The following is a 26,432-nucleotide window of genomic DNA, read 5'->3' on the forward strand; positions in this document are numbered from 1 at the left end:
GTAGACATATTCCACACACAACTACAAGTTTAGCCCTCAGATTTCATTCAGCATGAAGCTGATTACTAAAGCCTGCAAAGTTTAAACAGACATCATCAACCATTATGTATGAGAAGAAGAGTGTAAATAATTAATCAACACTCTCTCAAAGCGACAGATTCAAAACAGACACCATAAAATGCCCTATCATCAATATTCACTAATATAATACAGTCTGCAGTCTGACAGGCTCCAAGTGCTCATATGTTCATATGAGTCTTTTCAAATAAAGCTTTTCACACTTTCTACAGGCTTGGTGTTGACTAAGTGTAAATGCCTTAATAAGCACCCCGGCCCCCTCCACACGTCCCATGGTCCCCCTCCTTACTCACCATGGTAACAGCAAGTTGGTGGGGGGGGGGGGGGGGGGGTGTTCTCAGCATCATTATCAGCAGGCCCATCTGTCATGGGGGGTAAGACTTCAGATCACGTAAAGAGGCCTACGTGGGCTCCAGCAGTAACCCAGCACATATGCCTTCTCACTGGGCTGACAGGGGAAAGGGTGGGGGAGAAGAGAGGTGCACCAGATTGAGTTTGGGAAAGAATGAGAAAGATCTGAGGGCATTGATTGATTAACTGATTTATAGACTGAGATTTATTTTTAAAGAATCAATTTTCACAACACTGAATGATGAATTTATGTATTTGTTTAAAATATCTAAGAAAAAATTATTTTATACTTTAAAAAATGTGTTTTAAAATGGTTCAATTTTTCCCTTTGTAATGCAGTCTTGAGGTCATGAAAGGTGCTATTTAGTTAAAAATGTAAAAATTTAGTTATTATTCATGGGTGAACACCATCAGGTTAACCAAACAGGGATGAAATCTGATGTTAGAATATAAGCTGTAAAACTTTATGTGTAAAATAGGCTATTTGAGATTTATAGGGAAAAACTATTTTTTAGTAAGAATATAAAATGTCCTGTCTTGTTTATAATTTAGTTAATGATGTTTAATCTGAACATCCACAAAGCTTTTCATCTGCACTTCAAAAAAAAAAAAAAAGGAAATATCATGGTTGACCAGTTTGAGGCACAAAAAGTAGGCAGGTGGCAGACAATGACACAAAAGAAGTAAAAATAGCTCCAGTTACCGTGTTTAAATGTGCTTAAAATATGTATTTTTTTGGAGGAAATTTAAAATAACTCAGTAAAAAGTTTTATCGAGAGATTTTCATTTAAAAATTCTGACACAACACGAGCTTTTGTTTTCATTTTCAGAGGTCATTGTGTGGGGACACAGGCAGTGAGGCGCGCCCTCATTGGCTTGTCGAGAGGAACAAACACTACCCCGACCGCCGCTGATTGGTGGACGCAAACTTGTACGAAATAAGACCGCCCACCTCTGTCTGTAAGTTTTGTTTAAAGTAACTTTCTCTAATGAAGTTGACTAGTTTTGCGGTGTCGAAGACGAAGAAATCACCGCAAAGATGAAGTTGTGTAAAACTTTTCTGGGTGAGTGTTGGACTTCTCTTTACTGTTTTATTTTGCTCGCGTCAAACTCAGTCTGGTTCGCTGTGGTTTTGTTGATATCCTGGGTTTGCTTAACTTTTTGTTAACAATAATTCACAATAAAGTCATTATTGTGATTTATTAAAACTTGAATAATACGTTTTGGACTTTTTATTATTATTTTTTTTTTATCGTGTATTCTGCTATGAGAAATTAAACCTGCGCAGTGCAGGCAGGCTTTTTCCTCCTTCTTTGTTTACTTTCATTTTTAGTATTAAAATGATTAATCTTGACTGAATAGACCTGGATTACGTTTTATCTCTTTCAAAATACTCTGCTATTGACGAACACAGTATTGACCCAGATTTTTGTATCTTTTAAAACGTGCGAAATGAAATCCCTGTCCAGACAGTTTTTAAACAAAGGCAACTTTTGTCTCCCATGGGGAGTTGCGCTTTAAACTCAGAGGCTGTCTGACTTCTGGCGTATTAAAACTTTTGTATTTGGGAGGGATCAGTCCATCTGGCTATGGGGGTGTTGTGCTTCTCATTCGCTCAGCTGGCATCCTATGCAATATTTATACACAGTGTCTGGCCAGTAGGAACAGACTCTGGCTTTAATTGTATGCTGGGCTATCCATCTGTATGAAACTTTAGGATGAGGGGTAAGCAAAGTTCCAGCTGGTAACCGAAGAACTTCGGTCTCATTAAATATGCAAAACTCTCAAAGGCTTCTGCTAACTTCATATATGATAAGAAACTTTTTTTTGTTTGAAGTTTGATAAAGCGTTTCCCCCTCCCCTTTCACTCTATTATAGAAAGACACGTGACTTATAATAATATATTAGTAGTCTAGGCTGACATTAATATTTTATCTTTAATCCAAGTTACCAATTTCATAGTGTTTTGGTTGGTTACCATATGTTAACAGCATATATTTTTAAAGAGTTTCTTGATTTTATTCCTCAGCACACACATTCAATGTATCCCAAAAAAGTGCAATGAACTTATTGTTTATGAAAAGTGCTTTTTAAACATTTAAATCACTTTTACACATCTTTGATTTTACTCGAAAAAATCAATTAAACAATTATTTGACATTTTTACAGTGGGCTAACCTCTACAATAATTATAATACTAATACTAATAATAATTACAATAACAGTTTAAGACAGATGAAGTTAATTCGATCATATTCCACTAAACTAGGTCACGTTGTTAGGCTTCTGGAAAGACATTAAAGAAAAGTAGTTCAAGGCACATGTGTTATTACGCAAGAAAAAATAGATCCATATTGAAGGCTTCAGTTTCAGAAATTATACTTCCTCCAGTACAATATCTATGTGTTAATACTGAATATTGTAGTGCATGACAATTGTTTAAATTATTTGAACTAACTTATTTTAATGTAATATTCTGTGCTTTAATCGTTATGCTCATTGAAAACATTGTTTTCTTCAAACTAGGCACCTGCCACGGATAGCGCTCTTGTCCATGGTACTGAAGCAGCGCTGTTCTGGGTGCTGAACTTTCAGCTCAACTCATGCGTCTAAATGTAGAAATTCTCTCAAATATAACTCAAATTAGTTTAGGTTGTACCTGAAATGTCTTGCGTGTGAGTGTTTTAATCGGTTGGGTGGGGGTCAGTAGCGGCCCACTCTCCATCTTGTGTTGTACATGATTTACTATGATGATGATGAGGATGATGATGATGTCACGGCGCAGGGTAGAGGAGGGGTGGACAATGGGCCTGTGAACGAAAGGTAAGTCAGTATCGTTCGACAAAGCGTGTGGAGACATGATTTTGGCAGCATTTGTGCTCACATTACCTGTCGATTAATGGATATATGCGTCTTGCTTACAACATGAGGAGGTTTCGGACCGGTCCTGAGCGAATTATTAACGGATTTTAACGGTAGACTCATTCTGAAGGGGAGGTGTACAACACTGAAGTTAACACACACAGAGCCTACAAAGAGCAAGAGGCCGCTCGCATCTCCTTGAAAAAACGACGTTTCCTTATGGTATTTTTTTGTTTGTTTACTAATTCGGATGCTGATGTGGATGAAAGATTCAGTTTTGTGAAGGTTTGCTGGTTTGAAATACGTTACTATTGAAGCCAAATGGACGTCGGACTCGTAATCTCTTAAAGAAGAAGTGCCATTCCACCGTGTTTACATTTCTAGCACATTTTGTCTTAATTATGTTGTGTAAAAGAACGATTCTACAATGTTTTCTGAACAATTGTATTGCCAGATACACCGCGGGTTCATTTTCAAGAAACCCAAGAACTTAAAAGGGCCTCTATCGTATCAATAACAAAATATTCATGCTGTCAAATTACAATTTCAATGTTGTGCTTGTTTTAAAACAATGCGAATCGAAAACGCGGAAGTTTAAATGCAAGCGGAGTATTCATTGGAAGTTTGTTTATATACTCGGATACATGTACAAATGCAATGTATTTTTATGGGAGTGGACAAATAGACATTAGAAACCCTTAAGCAACGTACAAGCGGCATATGTTTCGTCTTGTATGCGTGCGTTATTTACGAGAAACAAAACAATGCGAGCGAACCATCTGTTTACTTCAGGCTAGGCCTACATAATACACTATTCATTTTATTAGATTATCTTTGAGTTTTACATTTAAATTTCTGTTTATTCATCGCTTATGCTTGTTTTAGGACCACTGTAGGTTGGGCTTTAACCGATTTTGCTTTGATAATACAGTCAAGTTTTGTAAACATGTTCTGCTGAATGTTGTCGATGAAAGTGATAGTGTTATAAAGGCGGAGGGTTTGGCTGATAGTAATTGAAAGGCGTGGTGTGCAAGAAGAGGTTATGCGCAGCATCATCATGGTGCTTTTTCGAAGCCAAGGGCCTGATGCGACAAAAGAAATACTAATATTAGTCTATACTACAACGTAAGAGCAATTTGTGTCTAACATGGACTCCCATTGGTTCATTTCATAGATGCATGAGCCTTCTACATGGGAGTTAAACAATGTTTAAATCATTTGAGAGAGTAGGTTTAATGTTTGAGAAAAAAAATTAAAAAGGATCTACTCAGATCAAGTGAATGAGAAACTCTTGACATCATGTCATCTATAAATAACATGACAGCATGTAAATTTTCCATGTTAATGTCTTTGGAAGTTCCAAACTGTAAAATGAAAAATGAAAGCAATATTTTGAAGAACATGATCATATTATATCATTTGACTCCAAATGTTTTAAAAATAGTTCCTTTTCAGATGTATTTTTATGTTCCTTCTCTTTTGTGTTCATCATACTTTTATACAAGGTTTTCAGAAAATGCACTAAAATCAATTCAACCTGTTTCCCTGTGAACAGACACGGGACAGTGACTTTGAATTGCATATTGCATCATATATGGCAAGTGCCACAATTGTTGAGGTTCTCAAGGGAATTCCCTCCCCTGTTACGTGAGTGACGTGAATGAGCACCAGGTGCTGCTTAAAACGTAATCAGACCACATGTAATGACGCCCTGATAAAAACAGCTGGGTCACGGCCGCATCTCTCATCACTCAGGATGAATAATCAACACCAGAGCCATGAAGGCATTCTGTCAGACCATTGATGTACTGCTGAAAGCCTATTCAGTGACCAAAGTGCATGTGTCCTCTGGGGGATATTTAATGTTTGCTTCTGGATTAGGGTTGTTCATCTTTTGATGATCATCCCTTGGAAAATGACATTGCGATAGTCAGCATTACAGGCGAAGATTTGTTTACTTTCTGATTTTAGAAGCTCAACTGCTCGCAAAGCATAAATATGTGTTTTCTTGGTGTTTTAGTTGCATATTTCAAACTAATATTTATTTATAAAATATCCTTTATATATAAAAAGTATTACTTTATTATGCTTCACTAATGGGAAGACTTGCTTTAGTGTGACTTTTAATGAGTTGATTTTCTTTTCCAAAAATGTGTAAAATATTTGGGCATGTCAAACTGAAATTGTTATTCTTTCTATCCTACAGAGAATGAGTTCAGGGGGCAGCTGCTGAGCCAGAGGTGGACACGAGGGGACAGAGTTAGCAGCTGTGAGAACAAGAGGAGTAGGAGAGTCAAAGTGAGTGTGTGTGTCAGAGGAGCTTTATTTCATCGAATAACAGGCTAAAAGTATAGTTCCCTTTCTGAAGCTCTGACATCTTTCTCACACTAGGAGGGCCCCATTTCTTTCTTATATTTCACTTCGCTTCCACCTAGGATTGGGAGGGATGTTCAATTGAAAGAACTTAATGGACGTGTATTATTGATTAAGCTCTTTAAAAAGCATTTAAGAGGTTTGGGGGCTACTTTGGTGTCTGTGAAATTAGAACCGCTCAGATCTGAGGATAAAAATCCCAATCTGAAAGGTATTGATGTCAAATATGTAATTTGAAAGCCAGAGAACAGTGATATTATACTTTTTATATGATTCTAGAGATACATTAGAGAATAAATACTTTACACATAATAATCTCGTAACCACCTATGCGTTTGTGTTTTAGATGAGCCAAGACGCAGATGAGAAGCGGACAAGGACACGCTCAAAAGGAATCAGAGGTAAGAGCCTCTTAAAAACTCGAAAAAATAAATAAATTATTTCTTTGTCTCTTTCAGTGAATTTATTGACTCACAGAGCTTTTATCTCTCTCCTCATATCAGTTCCTCTTGAGCTTGTTGGACAAGATTACAGGTGAATAAAGAGGTTTTATGCTTATATAGTGTTACACATCATGAATTGAAAGACCACAGTTTAGTAAGTTAATGAATGCAGCTAATTGAAATCCTTGTTTTGCAGCTGCCCTACGCCAGGATGCGACGGCCTAGGCCATGTGAGCGGAAAGTATGCACGACACAGAAGGTTAGTAGCAAGAATTCTGTCTCTTATAACAGCAATAAGTGATGAAACTGAGTTTTTACCAAACCTTTTCGTCCTTTCCAGTGCATTGGGCTGCCCATTAGCAAAGAAACGAAAACTTCAGGAGGCTGAGGAGAATCAGCCAGCCCCCAAAAAGAAACCCAACCCCCTAAAGCTGGCCATGGATGATGGGTTCAATGCAGACAGTGACACAAACAGTGAAACAGAAGCAAAAGATGACGGAGTGGAGTCTGAAGAAGAAACTATCGATAAAGAGATGGAGGTGAAAGAAAAGACACCTACATTAGAAGCAATGACAGGTGGGTAAACGATTAGTTCAACAGTTTACTAGTTCAAAAGTTTTCTCCAAACTGGTCAAGCAACATCCAAATTCCTTCAGTTAATAATTGTTTTTTGTAATTTCCTTAGAAGAAAGTTCACAAATGGATTTAGAAGAGAAAAAGACGCCTGTCCGAGAAACATTAAGTCCAGTGCTGGAGAACGAAATTGAGAAAGAGGAAGCCAATATTGAGGCCATGTCCATCCAACAAATCACCATGGATACTGAAACAGAAGAGGAGCTACAGGTCGCCGAAGAGATTCAAGCTCGAGAAGAAGAGATAGAGGAGGAAGCAGAAGAGATTACGGAAGAGGAGCGAGTGACCCAGCAACTGAAAGAGACCGACGAGCCTGTGACAACAGTTGAGGAAGAAGAGGAGGACGATGATGAGGATGAGGAAGAGGGAGAAGAGGAAACACAATGTCTGAGCCAGAAGAACAACTCGGACCACCAGTACTTCAGTGGAGACTTTGGCAAAATCCAGACCAAAGAGACTGGGGAGACAGAGAAGGACAGTGAAGATGATGATGAGGAAGGAGATGATGAGGAGGAGGAACAATCCCAGGTAGAGCCTTCCTCCCTAATCGCCCCTGCCCCCGCTGCTTCAGCTCAGGAATTAGATGTGATGACACACAGCAACATAAATCTAGACCATCCTCTTGGTGAAGATGAGGAGGAGGAGGAGGAGGAGGAGGATGACGAGAGAGATGACGCTTCAGAGAAAGACTCACCCACTGTAGTCATCGAGCTGGGTTCAGAGGGAGAGGAAGAGGAGGAAGAGGAAGATGACGGAGAAGAAGAGGAGGCAGATGAAGTAGACGATGACGAGTTAGACAGCATGTCACAGAGGTCAGAGGTCACAGATGACTCAGAGACGTACGACATGACACGAGGGAACCTGGGACTTTTGGAACAGGCCATTGCACTGAAAGCTGAACAAAACGGCCGCAGTTCTGAAGAGAGCTGCTCTCCTGAGCAGCAGCACTACCACAGCCCAGACGAGAGGATGAGTAAGGCCATGGACATCGCCGCTCGTAGAGCATACTATGGCAAAGGTGACAGGAAATGCTTATTTCAGCCTACTTTAATTGTAACCCTTTATGACCTCAATTAAATTTAGATAACATGTAGGTACAGTGTGTGGGAGTGTGGAGTTTCATTTGTTTTTTTTTTGCATTTGTCTCTTCACTCTTGGACACAGAAGGTTCTAGATCAGAGAAGAAGGAAGTAAAGTGCCCTACTCCAGGATGTGATGGGACAGGTCATGTGACTGGATTATACCCACACCACCGCAGCCTTTCTGGGTGCCCACACAAGGACAGAATCCCTCCAGAGAGTAAGCATTGTCTTGCACTAGTACCATAATATGCGACACACACACACACACACACACACACACACACACACACACACACACACACACACACACACACACACACACATGTTGGTGCACCAATCATTATGGGGACATTCCATAGGCGTAATGGTTTTTATACTGTACAAACTGTATATTCTATCCCCTTACACTAACACCAAATCTAAAACTACCCATCACAGAAAACATTCTGCTTTTTTACATTTTTAATAAAACAGTGTTTAGTATGTTTTTAAGCCATTTAATTATGAGGACTCAGAAACTGTCCTCATAAACCACGTTTACGTTGTAATACCAGTGTAGTACCCATGTTATTATACAAATTTGTGTCTTCATAAATCATATAAACAGGCACACACACACACACCATGGGGACTTTTATGGGGACTTTCAATAGACGTAATGATTTTTATACTGTACAAACTGTATATTCTATCCCCTAAACATACCCATCACAGAAAACTTTCTGCATTTTTAGATTTTCAAAAAACATCACTTAGTATGATTTATAAGCTGTTTTCCTCATAGGGAGCAAAAAATGTCCCCACAAGGACAAGGATTTTGGATAATACCATCTTTGTGGGGGCATCTTGTTCCCATAATCTAGGGTATACCTGAACACACACACATTTACATTTATTTAAATAAAAAACACATAAAAATTTAATTATTCTTGTGACGGCAAAGCTGAATTTTCAGCAGCCATTACTCCAATCCTCAAGAAATCATTTTAATATGCTGATTTGGTGTTGATTTGGAAACTTTCATTATTATCAACAGTTGTACTGCTAAATATTTTTGTGGAAACCGTGATACATTTTCCATGATACAGAAAGTTCAAACAAACACCATTTAAAGAGAAAGTTTTTGAAACATTATAAATGGGTTTACTGTCACTTTTGACAAATTTAATGCATCCTTGCTGAATATAAGTATTAATTTATTTAAAAAATAACATTTGAATGGTAATATATATTCATTCTGTATACTAATGTGTCTTTTTTGGCACTAGTCTTGGCAATGCATGAGAACGTACTGAAGTGTCCAACACCTGGATGCACTGGACAGGGACATGTGAACAGCAACCGCAACACACATCGCAGGTACTGCACCTTAACTATTTTAACCTTTTGAGGCCTCAGTTTCTGTTCACAAAGGTTTCCTAAAAGTCATGTGTTTTTCTTACATTTTACACTTTTAGTCTGTCTGGCTGCCCTATTGCTGCTGCAGGGAAACACAAAAGCCATGAAAAGCAGTCACAGCCGCAGACCTCTGTCAGTGATCCAGCCACCGGAGGCTCAAACTCTGACAGAGTTCTCAGGTGAGTGTTTTCCTCCTCTTTTACCGACAAAAGAGCCTGCTGGGTAAACATTGTGACTAAACACTCTTTTCTGTACAGGCCGATGTGTTTTGTGAAACAGCTGGAGATCCCACAGTACGGTAGCTACAGGCCCAATGCCATGCCGGCCACTCCTCGGGCCAACCTGGCCAAGGAGCTGGAGAAGTATTCCAAGGTGTCCTTTGACTATGCAAGCTTTGATGTACAGGTATTTGGCAAGCGCATGCTTGCCCCCAAGATGCCCACCAGCGAAACCTCACCTAAAGCCTTCAAATGTAAGCACATCCTCATTCTTTTTTAAAATAATGAATAAGAAACACATATAATAGATATCAACAGATAATGAACTATTGATAGCAAATTGAAACACATATTATTATAATTAACAGCCAAACCATTCCCTAAAGCCCCATCCCCAAGCCACAGCCTGTCTGGAGGCTACACCAAAAGCAGCTCCTCTTCCACCTCCAGTGGGTACGATTATACCCATGATGCTGAAGCCGCACACATGGCTGCCACTGCCATTCTCAACCTGTCCACCCGCTGCTGGGAGAGACCTGAAAACCTTAGCACTCGACAGCCAGATCAGACCAGCAAAGTGAGTTTCTTCATCTCTATCTGTATCTGTCATTCAGACTACAGGAAAGTTGGGTTCCATGACATCCGCATTATATACATTCTATTCTATTTTTTTTTTTCTTTCTACAATCTAGGACATGGACATTGAGGTGGATGAAAATGGCACTCTGGACCTCAGCATGAAGAAACCCAAGAGGGAAGGAGTCAGGTCACCAGACCCATCTTCATCCTCGTCATCATCTTCTCAACATCATGGCGTCACCTCACCCCACTCCAGCCACACCTATAAACAAGAGGAGTGGGAGGGGCCTCTGGATTACACCAAGTCAAACAGACAGAAAGAGGAGGAGCCAGAGGAGGTAAATGTCTATCAATTTGGGTAAAATATATATTCACACATTCTCACTTCATAGTTGAATCTGACAACATTTTTTATAAACAATAAAAAAGGAAAGTCTTTTTATACATTCTACAAATTCAGCTGTTTTTTTGTTTTTTGTTTTGATGCGCCATTGTCCTCAGGTGGAGTACACCACACATTCATATGCCTCCTCTGATGGAGAAGATGATGATGCCACTCAGGAGAGCATGGAGGACAGGAAGTACCCTGGTGAGGTCACAACCTCCAGCTTCAAGGTCAAATTCCAGCCCAAGGACTGCAAGAAAGAGGTCTTGCTGTAAGTGTCTGCTGCAACAACCTTATTTAAACACACACACACACACACACACACACACACACACACACACACGCACACACACACGCACACACACAGAGGTTTGTTTTGCTATTTTAGTGAGGACATTCCATAAGCGTAATGGTTTTTATACTGTACAAATTGTACATTCTATCCCCCTACACTACCCCTAAACCTGCAAAGCTAATAGAAGTAGTTTATAACTAGTGTCTTGCTAAGACACTAATCTTAACTGGAATAATTCCACAGAGATTTAATGCACCCTTCATCTCTCTCCAGATGTCCCACCCCAGGTTGTGATGGTAGTGGACATATAACTGGGAACTATGCCTCTCACCGCAGGTATGCCAGAAGCTATGGCACGGTATCTCTAGTCTGACCAGCCCCACTCATGTTTTCATTTTTCTTTACCTATTTTTCTCTCTGCTGAACCCTCACAGCCCCTGCTCTCTATAGCATAAATCTGTATTAGCGACTGAAGTGAAAACAAATACTATACATCTCTTTAATGCATTTAGCATGTACTACGCTAAGTACTACTACTACATATTAGCCAAGATTTACTCACATCTCTTTGTAATTTATTTAAGATAATTTACATTTATGTATTTTAGCAAAGAATCCATTTATAATACAGACATAGATTATAGAGCAATATCTTCCATCTTCAATTAAATCGTCTTCCCTCTATTCTCTATGCTGGTGTTTTTCTACTGCTCTTCAGTCTCTCTGGTTGTCCCCTTGCTGATAAAAGTCTTCGGACCCTCATGGCTGCCCACACTGCTGAACTCAAGTATGTCTGTGCTCTAATTTTTCCTCACTATACTTTACTTATTACTGCTTTCACATGACTCTACTGAACACTTACTGTTACTGCCAAACACTGTTTACTGTCCCTTTTGCTGGCTATTCTTGCACTCTTTGAACCAGCAATTTTACATTTTCAGTGGTCAAAAACAGAATTCTTGGACAGTGTCCTAGAGACTAATCAAACCAGCTGAGACATATTAAGCATCCAGGCTGAAGCCCAAATGTTTATTTAGAATTCCAGTATGATTGTGTGCGAGATATTTTAATTGTATCTGTCTAAAGCAGTGCTGTTTATGCTTATGTCTTTCATCTTTTTTGGTGACCTCCAGATGCCCTACTCCAGGTTGTGATGGATCAGGACACATCACTGGAAACTATGCTTCCCATAGAAGGTATGTTAATTAACAGTATTACAAGATGCACTTTTGGATTCAGTGTCAAAAATATCAAACTGCACACGTAGAAGCATAATAACATAAGTTTCTCTGTTGCAGTCTGTCTGGATGTCCACGTGCCAAGAAGGGAGGAATCAAAACCACCCCAACAAAGGATGACAAGGAAGATTCAGAGCTCCTAAAGTAAGTTTTTTTATGAAGCAATCTCGACTTATTTTGTTGTAAAAAACCAGTGGATTTGCTGAGCACAGCCTGTATCTTTTGAGAAAGCCAAATCTGACTGCCAGTTCATCACTTACCTCTCTATAGGTGCCCGGTGCCAGGTTGTGACAGTCTGGGGCATATCAGTGGGAAATACGCCACCCACCGCAGTGCCTATGGGTGCCCACTGGCAGCACGCCGGCAGAAGGAGGGCATGTTAAATGGCACACCATTCTCCTGGAAGGCCTTCAAGACTGAGGGCCCGACCTGCCCCACGCCAGGATGTGATGGATCAGGACATGCCAACGGCAGCTTTCTCACTCATCGCAGGTACAGACGAGGCCTAGTGAAATTTACAGATAAATATTAGTATATAAACACCCAGTATTGGTCCAGATACAGGACAATTATTAAAACTGTGCAGTCATGTTTCGTTATATATTTTTCTATATAACAAATATAACTAAAACCATTCTTGGATGCGCAACACTAATATGCTTTGAAATGTTAGTAATGCCTATTTTTGTCTTTCTGGGTTATTGAAGGATGATGTACTCAAGACAATAAGTCTTGTGTCACATCTCATGATCACAATGTGTTTCCAGTTTATCAGGTTGCCCTAGAGCTTCAGCTAACAAGAAGAGAGCCAGGTTTCCAGGAGATGACTACATCAGCAAGAAATTCAGGGCAAGTGATGGTAAGATCAAATATCATCTGCTTCTCTTCTTTCGTCCATAATATGTTCATTTTGCTCTCTTTATTAACATACGTGTCGTTTTTCTATCCCTTCAGTTCTTGACAATGATGAAGACATAAAACAGCTGAACAAAGAGATCAATGAGCTGAATGAGTCAAACTCTGAAATGGAAGCAGACATGGCCAACCTCCATACACAGGTCTGCTTTTATCAAATACATATATACACTATTCTATACTATTCTGTTTTACTGTTTTATATTGTAATATATAATACAACATATTCCTGTGATTGCAAAACTGAATTTTCAGCAGCCATTACTCCAGTCCTCATTGTGTGATATTTTGTGGAAATGTGATCAATGTTTTTCAGATTTCTAGATGAATTTTAAGTTCGAAAGAACAGCATTTAAAATGTAATTTTTTTGTAAAAAAAAAAACAAAAAAAAAAACTTTGCTGTTACTGTTTATCAATTATTTATTGAAACTTGTTTCTGCCACTAAATAAAAAAATAAAAAAGGTAATTGCGACTTTTTATCTCACAATTCTGACTATCTTGCAATTGTGACTTCATATCTCGCAATTGTGACTTTAAATCTTGCAACTGTGACTTTAGATCTCGCAATTGTGACTTTATATCTCACAATTATGACTATATCTCATTATTCTGACTTTATATCTCACAATTCTGACTATCTCGCAACTGTGACTTTATATTTTGCAATTGTGACTTTAGATCTCACAATTCTGACTGTCTCGCAATTGTGACTTTATATTTTGCAATTGTGACTTTAGATCTCACAATTCTGACTATCTTGCAATTGTGACTATCTCGCAATTCTGACTTTATATCTCGCTATTGTGACTTTATATCTCACAATTATGAATTTATATCTCAAAATTATGACTATCTTCCAACTGTGACTTTATATCTCACAATTGTGACCTTATATTTTGCAATTGTGACTTTATATCTCACAATTCTGACTATCTCGCAATTGTGACCTTATATTTTGCAATTGTGACTTTATATCTCGCAATTCTGACTATCTTGCAATTGTGACTTTATATCTTGCAATTGTGACTATCTCGCAATTGTGACTTTATATTTTGCAATTGTGACTTTATATCTCACAATTCTGACTATCTTGCAATTGTGACTTTATATCTTGCAATTGTGACTATCTCGCATTTATGACTTTATATCTCGCAACTGTGACCTTATATTTTGCAGTTGTGACTTTATATCTCACAATTCCTACTATCTCACAATTCTGACTTTATATCTCGCAATTGTGACTTTATATCGCACAATTCTGACTATCTTGCAATTGTGACTTTATATCGCACAATTCTGACTATCTTGCAATTGTGACTTTATATTTTGCAATTGTGACTTTAGATCTCACAATTCTGACTATCTTGCAATTGTGACTATCTCGCAATTCTGACTTTATATCTCGCTATTGTGACTTTATATCTCACAATTATGAATTTATATCTCAAAATTATGACTATCTTCCAACTGTGACTTTATATCTCACAATTGTGACCTTATATTTTGCAATTGTGACTTTATATCTCACAATTCTGACTATCTCGCAATTGTGACCTTATATTTTGCAATTGTGACTTTATATCTCGCAATTCTGACTATCTTGCAATTGTGACTTTATATCTTGCAATTGTGACTATCTCGCAATTGTGACTTTATATTTTGCAATTGTGACTTTATATCTCACAATTCTGACTATCTTGCAATTGTGACTTTATATCTTGCAATTGTGACTATCTCGCATTTATGACTTTATATCTCGCAACTGTGACCTTATATTTTGCAGTTGTGACTTTATATCTCACAATTCCTACTATCTCACAATTCTGACTTTATATCTCGCAATTGTGACTTTATATCTCACAATTCTGACTATCTCGCAATTCTGACTTTATCTCACAATTCTGACTATCTTGCAATTGTGACTATCTCGCAATTGTGACCTTATATTTTGCAATTGTGACTTTATATCTTGCAATTGTGACTTTATATCTCACAATTCTGACTATCTTGCAATTGTGACTTTATATCTCACAATTCTGACTTTATATCTTACAATTCTGACTTTATATCTTACAATTCTGACTTTATATCTTACAATTCTGACTATCTCGCAACTGTGACTTTATATTTTGCAATTGTGACTTTATATCTCACAATTCTGACTATCTCGCAATTGTGACTTTATATCTCACAATTCTGACTATCTTGCAATTGTGACTTTATATCTCACAATTCTGACTTTATATCTTACAATTCTGACTTTATATCTTACAATTCTGACTTTATATCTTACAATTCTGACTATCTCGCAACTGTGACTTTATATTTTGCAATTGTGACTTTATATCTCACAATTCTGACTATCTTGCAATCGTGACTTTATATCTCGCAATTGTGACTTTATATCTTGCAATTGTGACTTTATATCTTGCAATTGTGACTTTATATCTTGCAACTGTGACCTTATATTTTGCAATTGTGACTTTATATCTCACAATTCCTACTATCTCACAATTCTGACTTTATATCTCGCAATTGTGACTTTATATCACACAATTCTGACTATCTTGCAATTGTGACTTTATATCTCGCAATTGTGACCTTATATTTTGCAATTGTTACTTTATATCTTGCAATTGTGACTTTATATCTCGCAATTGTGACTTTATATCACACAATTCTGACTATCTTGCAATTGTGACTTTATATCTCGCAATTGTGACCTTATATTTTGCAATTGTTACTTTATATCTTGCAATTGTGACTTTATATCTCACAATTCTGACTATCTTGCAATTGTGACTTTATATCTCAGAATTGTGACTTTATATCTCTCAATTGTGACTTTATATCTCGCAATTGTGACCTTATATTTTGCAATTGTTACTTTATATCTTGCAATTGTGACTTTATATCTCACAATTCTGACTATCTTGCAATTGTAACTTTATATCTCACAATTGTGACTTTATATCTCGCAATTGTGACTTTATATCTCGCAATTGTGACTTTATATCTCGCAATTGTGACTTTATATCTCGCAATTGTGACTTTATATCTCACAATTCTGACTTCATATCTCACAATTCTGACTTCATATCTCACAATTCTGACTTTATATCTCACAATTCTGACTTTATATCTCACAATTCTGACTTTATATCTCACAATTCTGACTTTATATCTCACAATTCTGACTTTATATCTCACAATTCTGACTATCTCGCAACTGTGACCTTATATCTCACAATTCTGACTTTATATCTCACAATTCTGACTTTATATCTCACAATTCTGACTTTATATCTCACAATTCTGACTTTATATCTCACAATTCTGACTTTATATCTCACAATTCTGACTATCTCGCAACTGTGACCTTATATTTTGCAATTGTGACTTCGTATCTCACAATTCTGACTATCTCGCAATTGTGCCTTTATATCTTGCAATTGTGATTATCTCGCAGTTGTGACCTTATATTTTGCAATTGTGACTTTATATCTCAGAATTCTGACTATCTCGCAATTCTGACTTTATATCTCACAATTGTGACCTTATATTTTGCAATTGTGACTTTATATCTCACAATTCTGACTATCTCGAAACTGTGACTTTATATCTCACAATTGTCAGAATTGGGAGATATAAACTTGCAATTTCAAGAAAAAAAGTCCTTACCTTTTTATTTTTTTATTTCATGGTGGAAACAAGCTTCCATAATTATTGCATTCTTGCTGAATTTTTTTTTTCTTACTGACCCAAACTTCTTAACAGTAGTGTACATGTCTCAGAAACTCTAATAAAGACAAATATGTAACATTTTCACTCTATATACGGTTTAAATGTAATCTGAGCATATAGCATTTGGCCCTTCACTGATAACTACATGGAAAGGCTAAACAAACAAACATTTTGAAGCATTTTTAAGGATAAATCCTCTTGATGTTCATCACATTCTTTGAGAGTGTATTGTAATGATATTTAAACACTTCAAATACAATTTTACAAAGCATTATCTTAGAGCTGCTGTTTATCCAAGCATTTCTATTCTTAGATCTCATCCATGGAGAAGAACCTCAAGAGCATGGAGGAAGAGAATAAGCTCATAGAGGAGAAGAATGAGGCTCTGTTCGTGGAACTGTCAGGCCTGAGCCAGGCTCTTATCCGCAGCCTTGCCAACATCCGTCTACCACAGATGGTCAGTCCACTTGCTATCTATTACCTTTTATGACTATGCCCAGCAATCACAAGTATTGTACATTATACTTCCTTTTATATAACATGATTTTAACAAACAATCTATTATTTACCACAGCAAGAGCCCATCACTGAGCAGAATTTTGACACATACGTGGATACGCTGACCCACATGTTCACCGATAAGGAGTGCTATCAGAACCCAGAGAACCGAGCCCTACTCGAGTCGATCAACCAGGCCGTCAAAGGCATCGAGGTGTGAGCAGAGGAGCGGAAGCTCCAAGACACTGTGGGTTGAATAACCAGACCAACAACATAAAAATACTGTTTAAGGACATTCAGGTTTTGTATGTGGCGCCCTCTGAAAACGAGGATCGTCACGAGACCCGTGGAAGACAGGTGGAAGAGAAAAGGACCAAATTCCAAATTATGCTGCTTAGCAATTTTGATGAGATACAAGATCCTTTGCCTCTTAAACCAAGATGGCTCTTCTTCTTTTGGGGTATTTTTTGGAGCAAACCATTTGTTACTGTTTTCTAGAGCAACTCTCACCGACACTGATCTGCCTTTCTTACTTCCCTCAGTGCATGGAGGTTGCCGTGAACAATAAGTCGTGAGATTGTCGTGTGTCTGTGGGGGTGAGTCTTGTGTGTATGCGTAACAGAGTGTTTTATGTGTAACGTCCGAAGGTGAATTGACGATTAATGACCTCCCTCGACAAAATAAGATTAGTATGCAGCACTGCTACATTCGATCCCTGTATGATAATGTTGTCTCATATTTGGTGTAAATGTGCTCCTGTTCCATTCAGTAATATTTATCGTATTTGAGAACATAGATATTGCACTTCCATGAATAGTTTGTAGTTCCATCGTCATGTTATTATTGTAATTATTATTATTATTATTATTATGGCTATTTAAATTGGGTCCTTGAAATGTAAGTTTAATTTATTATTTATTCATGTTAAGGTTTATTTTGTTTATTTATTAATCAGTGTCTATTTATGGACTTAATTTATTTCACAAAGCAAAATTCTATACAGCTTTTAACAGTTATTAAGAGGAGAGACATTGCCCTCTGCGCTGTGAAAGAGGCAATATTTTAAGAATATCGACAGCAAATTGTTTTATAAACCTTCCTATTTATTTTAAAGACAGAGATTTATAATCTCTTTTTTAAGTGCAAATATTTTCTACCTAACAATTTTTATATTGTTTTTTAATATTCTCATTTATTTAATGAGTTCTGTTTTCCATAAAAGTATTTTGACACCCTCCAGAGTGAAGTGGGTTGAACAGATATGATGTATTTATTGTTATTTATTTAGTATTTAAGAACAAATTGAATGGAGATCTTGTTGCATATTTATTTTGTAAATGTCTCTGTGTTAGTGGTTGCTGCATATGGATAGACTTTGCCCATGTTGTTAATAAAATAAATGGGAATTCTATCACCTACAATAGAGATTATGTCATATTTAACACTGATGGTTTCTGTTGATTTATGATAACCAGGCTTGTATTTGACTATGATCCAACAATGATATTTTAAGATACTGTCACATTAATTTGGAGTTATCTGACATTTATCACACCAAAGATGAAAGACAAATCAAACACTCTCTCTCAGTAGGATACTTGGCTGACATCTGCTGGATGGACAGTGATTCAGTCACGATTTCTCTTCAGCTGATTATGGCTACATAAAAAAATATAACTTACAAACATAAAGGATGTCTTTGTATTTTGACAAGATTAATTTTAAGACCAATATTGAAAACAATATTGATAATATTCAAGCCAAATATTAACTAAAAACCCCAAAACAACAACATTTTTAACCTTTAAATTTAAAATTGTCCATTTTTAGAAGAAACCAGAGCTAGTTGTCATGTCTTTTAAATGTTATACATTTATTTTACTGTATACATGTTGTTGCTTAATGGCAGGCTCCTACTTACCCCATAGTGTGACAACATACCCTGGCTGCTGCTGTTCGACAGTCTTTTCTCCTGTGCAATAACGGAAGAAATCAATGTTATATATAGGAATTAAATATAATTGACTATATATGCGCCCATAAATGAAAACTACAGATAATTATTCACAGGAGTAAGGTTTTCCGACCAGACCTTGTTGTGTTTATGAATATGTCATAAAATAATATAGTGCAGGACCCATGTGCTCTGTGGCCCATATTTCTGTTTGTGTGCTTGACGTCACGGAGTCAGCTGGCCAATGTTTACATCCAGCGCTGCTCCCCGTGAACGTTTATGAGGAGAAACCGAGACAGAGAAACAACAGGAGACAATTAACCGAGTGGACATCATCAACAGACCATAGCCAGGGTGCCTCAGGGGTGTCAGACGGCTCGGCTCGGTCGACTGTGAAGTCGTCGGGGTGTTTACCGTGACGAGTTTCTCCCCAAAATCCAGTCCATCCCCATTTCTCCTGTCTTTGTCTTCATTTTCGACTACTTTTCGCAGGTAAGCGCATTGTATGAGTCGTGCTCGCTGTTATATTGTATGATTCTGACGTGATAATAGAATAATAAACTCTAAGTATATGTTTTACTGAGCATAACCTGTAGTCTCGCATGCAGAATGAACGGCAGGTCGTGATTAAAAATAATGGGGATATGTGTGTTATTTCATATTTAACTCTATTTGAGAAACTACCCGGATGTTCAACAAAAACACTGCACAGTATGCGTTTGTTAGCGAATGGCGCAGCTGCATTTGAGCGCGCGGTGATTGGTGGGAACATTCCTCACATCTGCAGTTTCTACACAGCGTCTCTGGGGAAGCTTTAACTTTCCAGCAGTGTAGCCCAGCGCCATCATCCGTTAACTGGACAAAAATGCTGTTTTGCTAATACTCAGAAAGTATTTGGACAATTAATATGAGTGTCCTTAGATTACATATCAAAATAGCTTTTATTTTGAAGAAATACAAACACTTATTAAGCAAAAAGTTTAAGAACTCTTAAACTTAAGAATGTACAGTGTTCAGAATGATTACCAAATGTATTTGGAAAACTTCTGGTTGTCGGACAACAGTGAAATGCCCAGATATGTATGCAGTCCTTCATCTTGTAAAACAGAGGTTCTCAACAAGTGGGTCACAATGCAAATTATTGTCTGTTCTGTTGGTGGACAGCTGGGATGAGAACAATGCAAAATTCAACTAATAATATTCAACTAACCGTAACCATACTATAACAACATTGTGTTCTATAACATCTGTAACAAGAGAATATTAACATCAAAATTCAAGAGATATTTTACGGAAACTACACTAATGTTCAAAAGTTTTGGGTCATTTGGATTTTTTTTTTTTTTAAAGAAATTAATACTTTTATTCAGTTAAGATGCATTAAATTGTTCAAAAGTGACAGTAGAGGCAAAATATTCGTATTTCAAATAAATGCTTTTTTAACTTTGTTTTTCAAAAAATAACCTATTTTTAACATGGATAATAATAAGAGATGTTTATTGAGCACCAAATCAGCATATTAGAATGATTTCTGAATGATTACAGGTGCTGGTCATATAATTAGAATATCATCAAAAAGTTGATTTATTTCACTAATTCCATTCAAAAAGTGAAACTTGTATATTATATTCATTCATTACACACAGACTGATATATTTCAAATGTTTATTTCTTTTAATTTTGATTATTATAACTGACAACTAAGGAAAATCCCAAATTCAGTATCTGAGAAAATTAGAATATTATGAAAAGGTTCAATATTGAAGACACCTGGTGCCACACTCTAATCAGCTAATTAACTCAAAACACCTGCAAAGGCCTTTAAATGGTCTCTCAGTCTAGTTCTGTAGGCTACACAATCATGGGGAAGACTGCTGACTTGACAGTTGTCCAGAAGACGACCATTGACACCTTGCACAAGGAGGGCAAGACACAAAAGGTCATTGCAATAGAGGCTGGCTGTTCACAGAGCTCTGTGTCCAAGCACATTAATAGAGAGGCGAAGGGAAAGAAAAGATGTGGTAGAAAAAAGTGTACAAGCAATAGGGATAACCGCACCCTGGAGAGGACTGTGAAACAAAACCCATTCAAAAATGTGGGGGAGATTCACAAAGAGTGGACTGCAGCTGGAGTCAGTGCTTCAAGAACCACTACGCACAGACGTATGCAAGACATGGGTTTCAGCTGCTGCATTCCTTGTGTCAAGCCACTCTTGAACAACAGACAGCGTCAGAAGCGTCTAAAGACAAAAAGGACTGGACTGCTGCTGAGTGGTCCAAAGTTATGTTCTCTGATGAAGGTAAATTTTGCATTTCCTTTGGAAATCAGGGTCCCAGAGTCTGGAGGAAGAGAGGAGAGGCACACAATCCACGTTGCTTGAGGTCCAGTGTAAAGTTTCCACAGTCAGTGATGGTTTGGGGTGCCATGTCATCTGCTGGTGTTGGTCCACTGTGTTTTCTGAGGTCCAAGGTCAAAGCAGCCGTATACCAAGAAGTTTTAGAGCACTTCATGCTTCCTGCTGCTGACCTTTGGCGATATGCCAGACCCAACAATGCAGAAGAGCTGAAGGCCACTATCAGAGCAACCTGGGCTCTCATAACACCTGAGCAGTGCCACAGACTGATCGACTCCATTCCACGCTGCATTGCTGCAGTAATTCAGGCAAAAGGAGCCTCAACTAAGTATTGAGTGCTGTACATGCTCATACTTTTCATGTTCATACTTTTCAGTTGGCCAAGATTTCTAAAAATCCTTTCTTTGTATTTAGCTTAAGTAATATTCTAATTTTCTGAGATACTGAATTTGGGATTTTCCTTAGTTGTCGGTTATAATCATCAAAATGAAAAGAAATAAACATTTGAAATACATTAGTCTGTGTGTAATGAATGAATATAATATACAAGTTTCACTTTTTGAATGGAATTAGTGAAATAAATCAACTTTTTGATGATATTCTAATTATATGACCAGCACCTGTATGTTAATCACTTCTTGTACTGTGATGGGGAACCACTGTCCTCAAGTGAAACCAGTTGTGAACCACTGTTATAGAGTTACGCACGAAACAGGGTAAAGTGGTTGATGATCAATTAATATTTTTTGTTATTATTCAACAGGAAGTATGTTTCTAGTGTTCAGTGTTGGAGGTAACACATTACAAGTAACGAGTTACATAATCACATTACTTTTTCAAGTAACTAGTAAACTAACAAATTACTTTTTTAATTTACAACAAAAATATCTAAGTTACTTTTTCACATTTATTGACCGACAGCTCTCCTGTCCCCATGTTGAGAGAAATAAAGTGCAGAGGTGTTGTGTGCGCTGTGTGAACATGATGGTTATTGTAGTTCTAGACTAAATGTTTTTACTCATCTCACTTGCACGAAAACATTCAGTATTCCTCAAAATGAATAAAAACTGTGAAATTCAATCTTAGAATTTTATCCAAACCTGTAATTATTAATTATTTAATTATTAATTACAAAATTACTTTATGTATTTAATCTCACTTTATTAACCAGTGTCTTTGCTGCTGACCTTCAATGATCCAATTCAACCATACTAAAAAGCATAAATGATTTAAGATTAGGATTAGAAATAAGAGTGTTGAACTTCCTTCTCCTGTATCTTATTCTTCATTCCAGAATGGCAGCACATCTGAAAGTTTGTTGTGAACTTGTTTGTTTGAGCTGCGCCCTCTACTGTACAGGTGTAAATATGAATTTACAGTCTGAGGCTTATTCATTTCACTTTTGGTGTGAAAGGGCCTTAACATTTGCCAAAAATAGGACTTTTTTGTTGTTGTTGTTGTTAAAAAACAAACAAGCAAGCCCAGCCCAGGTGAGAAAAAGTAACGCAAAAGTAATGTAATGCATTACTTTTCATAAAAAGTAACTAACACAGTTACTTTTTCAGGGAATAACACAATATTGTAATGCATCACTGTTAAAGGTAACCCCAACACTGCTAGTGTTCCTTCTTTGGTCATACTTACATGTCTTTAATTTTCTTCTTGCCTGTTTTGGTCCAAAAAAAGAGCCAAAAATGGGAGGTGCAGTCAGTGCCGGGGAGGACAATGATGAGTTGATTGACAACCTAAAAGAAGCCCAATATATCCGCTCAGATCTGGTTGAACATGCCTTCAGAGCCATTGATCGTGCTGACTACTATCTGGAAGAATTCCGTGACAGTGCCTACAAGGATCTGGCCTGGAGACACGGCAACATCCATCTTTCTGCACCCTGTATCTACTCTGAGGTGATGGAGGCTTTAGACCTGCAGCCTGGCCTTTCTTTTCTTAACCTAGGCAGTGGCACAGGCTACCTCAGCACCATGGTGGGGCTTATACTGGGTGAGTTCATAGAGAATTCGAATGATTTAATTTTTTGTTCTGCTTATTTTAGCTGATTTAAAGGCATAGTCCACCCAAAAAATGAAAATTCTGTCATCATTTACTCACCCTCATGTCTATTCTTTTTGTGTTATTGACATTGAACATTTTCAGTACATTTTCTGCACATTATATAATACCTGCTATGTGATCACTGACTTTCTGTGTCATATTTTCAGGGCCATTTGGTGTGAATCATGGTGTTGAATTGCATGAAGATGTAATAGAATATGCTTATCAGAAGCTGGACTTTTTCATCAAGATGAATGATAGTTTTGACAGGTGTACTATCTAATGGGTTTTTACTTTTGTATTAAAAATATACTCATTCCCTTGTTGAAAGTATAGTGTGCAAAATGACTGACATTTCCAATCTTTTTGGACTAGGTTTGAGTTCTGTGAGCCGTCCTTTGTAGTGGGCAACTGTCTGGAGATTGCCCCAGAAAGTAGGCAGTATGACAGGGTTTACTGTGGCGCAGGGGTCCAGAGGGAACATGAAGATTACATGAAGAAGTTGTTGAAGGTTGGGGGAATCTTAGTACTGCCACTGGAAGAAAAGGTGAATAATTGAAACTCAAAGCAATCAATGCATCTGGTCTCAGGTAATCCAGAAGATACATGTGTGGAATGTATATATGTTTATGCATTTCTCATTTGTTGTAGCTCACTAAAATTACTCGGACAGGATATAACACATGGGAAACAAGAAAGATAATTGCTGTGTCCTTCGCACCACTTGTGCTTCCTAAACACAGGGAAAATGGCAAACCGAGAGCAGTGTCCCTACGTAAGTAACCTGCTGTATTTTGTGTACACAAATTGTTCTGATAAAACTAGATTACATTTTTTAAGCCTAATAAAATAATTTATTTGATGGGGTACAGTATTAGAAATACTTTTATTCAGCAAGGATGCATTAAATTGACAAATGTGACAGTAAAAACAAAAAATATTGCAAGTAAATGCTGTTCTTTTGAATTTTCTAATCAGTTCTTTTGAACCAGTCTCCACAAAAATATTAATTTTTCAACATGATTTCTGAAGAATCATGTGACACGGAAGACGAGAGTAATGATGCTGAAAATTCAGCTTTGCATCACAGCAATAAATTACATTTTAAAATATATTAACATTAAAAACAGTTATTTTAAATAGTGTTTTTACTGTATTTTTAATCAAATAATGCAGCCTTGGTGAGCTTTCAAAAACATTAAAAAATCTTACCTAAACTTTTGAATGTTAGTGTATTTAGTTTATAATAATACGATTTGCGTATGTGTATGAATTCAGTAAAAAATAAAATAAAATAAAACGCAGCTGCCATGTTCGAGGTACGGAGTCTTCAGGATTTGGCCCGCATCAGCATCCGCCACATTCTAAAGAAATCTGGGTCTGGATCCTTGCCACTACCCCGGAGACCTGGACTAAAGCGAAGAAATCACCTTAAACAGAAACGTGAGCACCGTGACACCCCTCTTCTGACCAATAGTTATTTGTTCATGAGTCGCTTGATTCCCGGACCCATGGACAACAACAACAACCAGTCATCCACAGACAATGAGGATGAAGATGAAGACTGCAGAAGGGTTTGTGAGCAACTAGAGGAGAAAGAAGAGAATGGGAGGAGGAAGGAGGGCAGTGTTTTGGTGATAGAGACTCCAATAAACCTCTTAAGGGAGAGGATCCTCTGCCTGCCTTTGCCAGAGCCTCTCAAGATGTATCTTCTTTACTACAGAGAGAAGTAGACCTCTCCTTTCAGTGCATAGTCTGTTATAGACTACCCATAGCTACCTATCACTGTTACATTAAGAGTCCATGGCTCTTTAGTTACCAACTTTCACATTCGGCTAACAGTTTACTAAATCATAAATTCAGTGTGGTCTCACTTGTTTTGTGTGTGTTATATACCATATAGTTTCAGTTCTTAGGTTTACTATGAAAAGTGAAAATCAAAATATTCTTCTGGTATATGAACTTGTAAAAAATGTCTAATTGTGTGCTCAATTACACTTATATCGTGTGAAAATACAAAGGCACGTTTAAAAAAATGTGATCGTCCAATAATCTCTGTAGTAAAATTTTGGGATAAAAGACTTTAGAAAATCAAAGTGTTTTGCCAATTTAAACTGTCTTGGGTTTGTACTGTTTTCAGGGCTTTTGTGTTTGCATTTTTGCCATATAAAAATCTAAAAGGTATAGTTGTGTAATCAGTTATAAAAATGGTGATCAGCATTGCGATCATGCTCTTTTAAGCGATGTAGAATGCACTAACTGAATTACACACCGTTTTTAATTTAAACTTTTATATTGTCTATATCATGTCCAAAACACTTCACCTTAGAAATATCAGATTTTTTAAAAAGCCAAAAGTATGGAATGTTCAAAGAAAATGTTATGCAACATTTTTGCTTATTAACTATAATGCATCATCCTGCATATTAAATATGAATGTGGCACACAAAAGTTCTCATCAGTTTAATTAGGTGCCAATACATAGCAAAAACTAGACGGTCCAAATTGTTATGCCATATGAATCAGTTTGGAGAACACAAAAACCAAAGCATTATGTATGTATTCTGATACATATACAGACTGCAACCATTTAATGTAAAAATGAAGTCTAAACAGGGTTGGAGACAAATATTTCCAAAATGGGTGACATTAAAGGGTTAGTTCATCCAAAAATGAAAATTCTGTCATTAATTACTCACCCTCATGTTGCTCCAAACCCATATGACCTTCATTGATCTTCGGAACACAAATTAAATTTAATTTGTATTACATTATGGTTGAACCACTGTAGTCACATGAAACGTTTTAAATGTCTTTAGTAGCTTTCTGGGGATTTGAAAGTGTTAAATATCTTGCCTCAAAGAGCCATCGGATTTTATCAAAAATATCTTAATTAGTGTTCAGAAGATGAAAGAAGGTCTTGTGGAACAACATGAGGGTGAGTAATTAATGACAGAATTTTCATTTTTGGGTGAACTA

General features: G+C 37.1%; 2 protein-coding genes across 4 annotated transcripts; both read left to right on the plus strand.

The window, feature by feature from the left end:
- The first annotated feature begins 1,456 nt into the window (after positions 1–1,456).
- Positions 1,457–18,551, plus strand: myt1a (myelin transcription factor 1a). Its single transcript, XM_067371712.1, has 23 exons — positions 1,457–1,493; positions 5,498–5,589; positions 6,011–6,065; positions 6,168–6,198; positions 6,304–6,366; positions 6,448–6,683; positions 6,793–7,758; positions 7,905–8,039; positions 9,091–9,181; positions 9,280–9,399; positions 9,478–9,692; positions 9,807–10,015; positions 10,131–10,355; positions 10,519–10,673; positions 10,971–11,033; positions 11,416–11,484; positions 11,831–11,893; positions 11,996–12,079; positions 12,206–12,427; positions 12,703–12,794; positions 12,890–12,993; positions 16,910–17,053; positions 17,171–18,551. The coding sequence occupies exons 1-23, from the start codon at positions 1,469–1,471 to the stop codon at positions 17,312–17,314; spliced, it is 3,603 nt and encodes a 1,200-aa protein (XP_067227813.1). The 5' UTR covers positions 1,457–1,468; the 3' UTR covers positions 17,315–18,551.
- A 685-nt stretch (positions 18,552–19,236) lies between these two features.
- pcmtd2a (protein-L-isoaspartate (D-aspartate) O-methyltransferase domain containing 2a) lies at positions 19,237–26,374 on the plus strand. 3 transcript variants are annotated; one of them, XM_067371714.1, is made up of 6 exons: positions 19,237–19,540; positions 23,088–23,402; positions 23,621–23,723; positions 23,829–24,000; positions 24,105–24,228; positions 24,773–25,036. In XM_067371714.1, the coding sequence occupies exons 2-6, from the start codon at positions 23,096–23,098 to the stop codon at positions 24,886–24,888; spliced, it is 822 nt and encodes a 273-aa protein (XP_067227815.1). In that variant the 5' UTR covers positions 19,237–19,540; positions 23,088–23,095; the 3' UTR covers positions 24,889–25,036. The 3 variants fall into 3 exon arrangements, with proteins under 3 accessions (XP_067227815.1, XP_067227816.1, XP_067227814.1); XM_067371715.1 differs by having other exon boundaries at positions 19,238–19,540; positions 24,732–24,874; XM_067371713.1 differs by having other exon boundaries at positions 19,239–19,540; positions 24,759–26,374.
- Positions 26,375–26,432: the final 58 nt, after the last annotated feature.

This window comes from Chanodichthys erythropterus, chromosome 20 (genome assembly GCF_024489055.1).
Source record: "Chanodichthys erythropterus isolate Z2021 chromosome 20, ASM2448905v1, whole genome shotgun sequence".
Taxonomy (NCBI): Eukaryota; Metazoa; Chordata; class Actinopteri; order Cypriniformes; family Xenocyprididae; genus Chanodichthys; species Chanodichthys erythropterus.

Coding starts and splice junctions, on each gene's coding strand:
- myt1a (XM_067371712.1), top strand. CDS start 1,469: ATGAAGTTGTGTAAAACTTTTCTGG. Junction 6,367..6,447: donor AAGTATGCACGACACAGAAG/GTTAGTAGCAAG, acceptor CGTCCTTTCCAG/TGCATTGGGCTGCCCATTAG. Junction 12,080..12,205: donor GAAGATTCAGAGCTCCTAAA/GTAAGTTTTTTT, acceptor ACCTCTCTATAG/GTGCCCGGTGCCAGGTTGTG.
- pcmtd2a (XM_067371713.1), top strand. CDS start 23,096: ATGGGAGGTGCAGTCAGTGCCGGGGAGGACAATGATGAGTTGATTGAC. Junction 23,403..23,620: donor CATGGTGGGGCTTATACTGG/GTGAGTTCATAG, acceptor TCATATTTTCAG/GGCCATTTGGTGTGAATCAT. Junction 24,229..24,758: donor ACCGAGAGCAGTGTCCCTAC/GTAAGTAACCTG, acceptor AATAAAACGCAG/CTGCCATGTTCGAGGTACGG.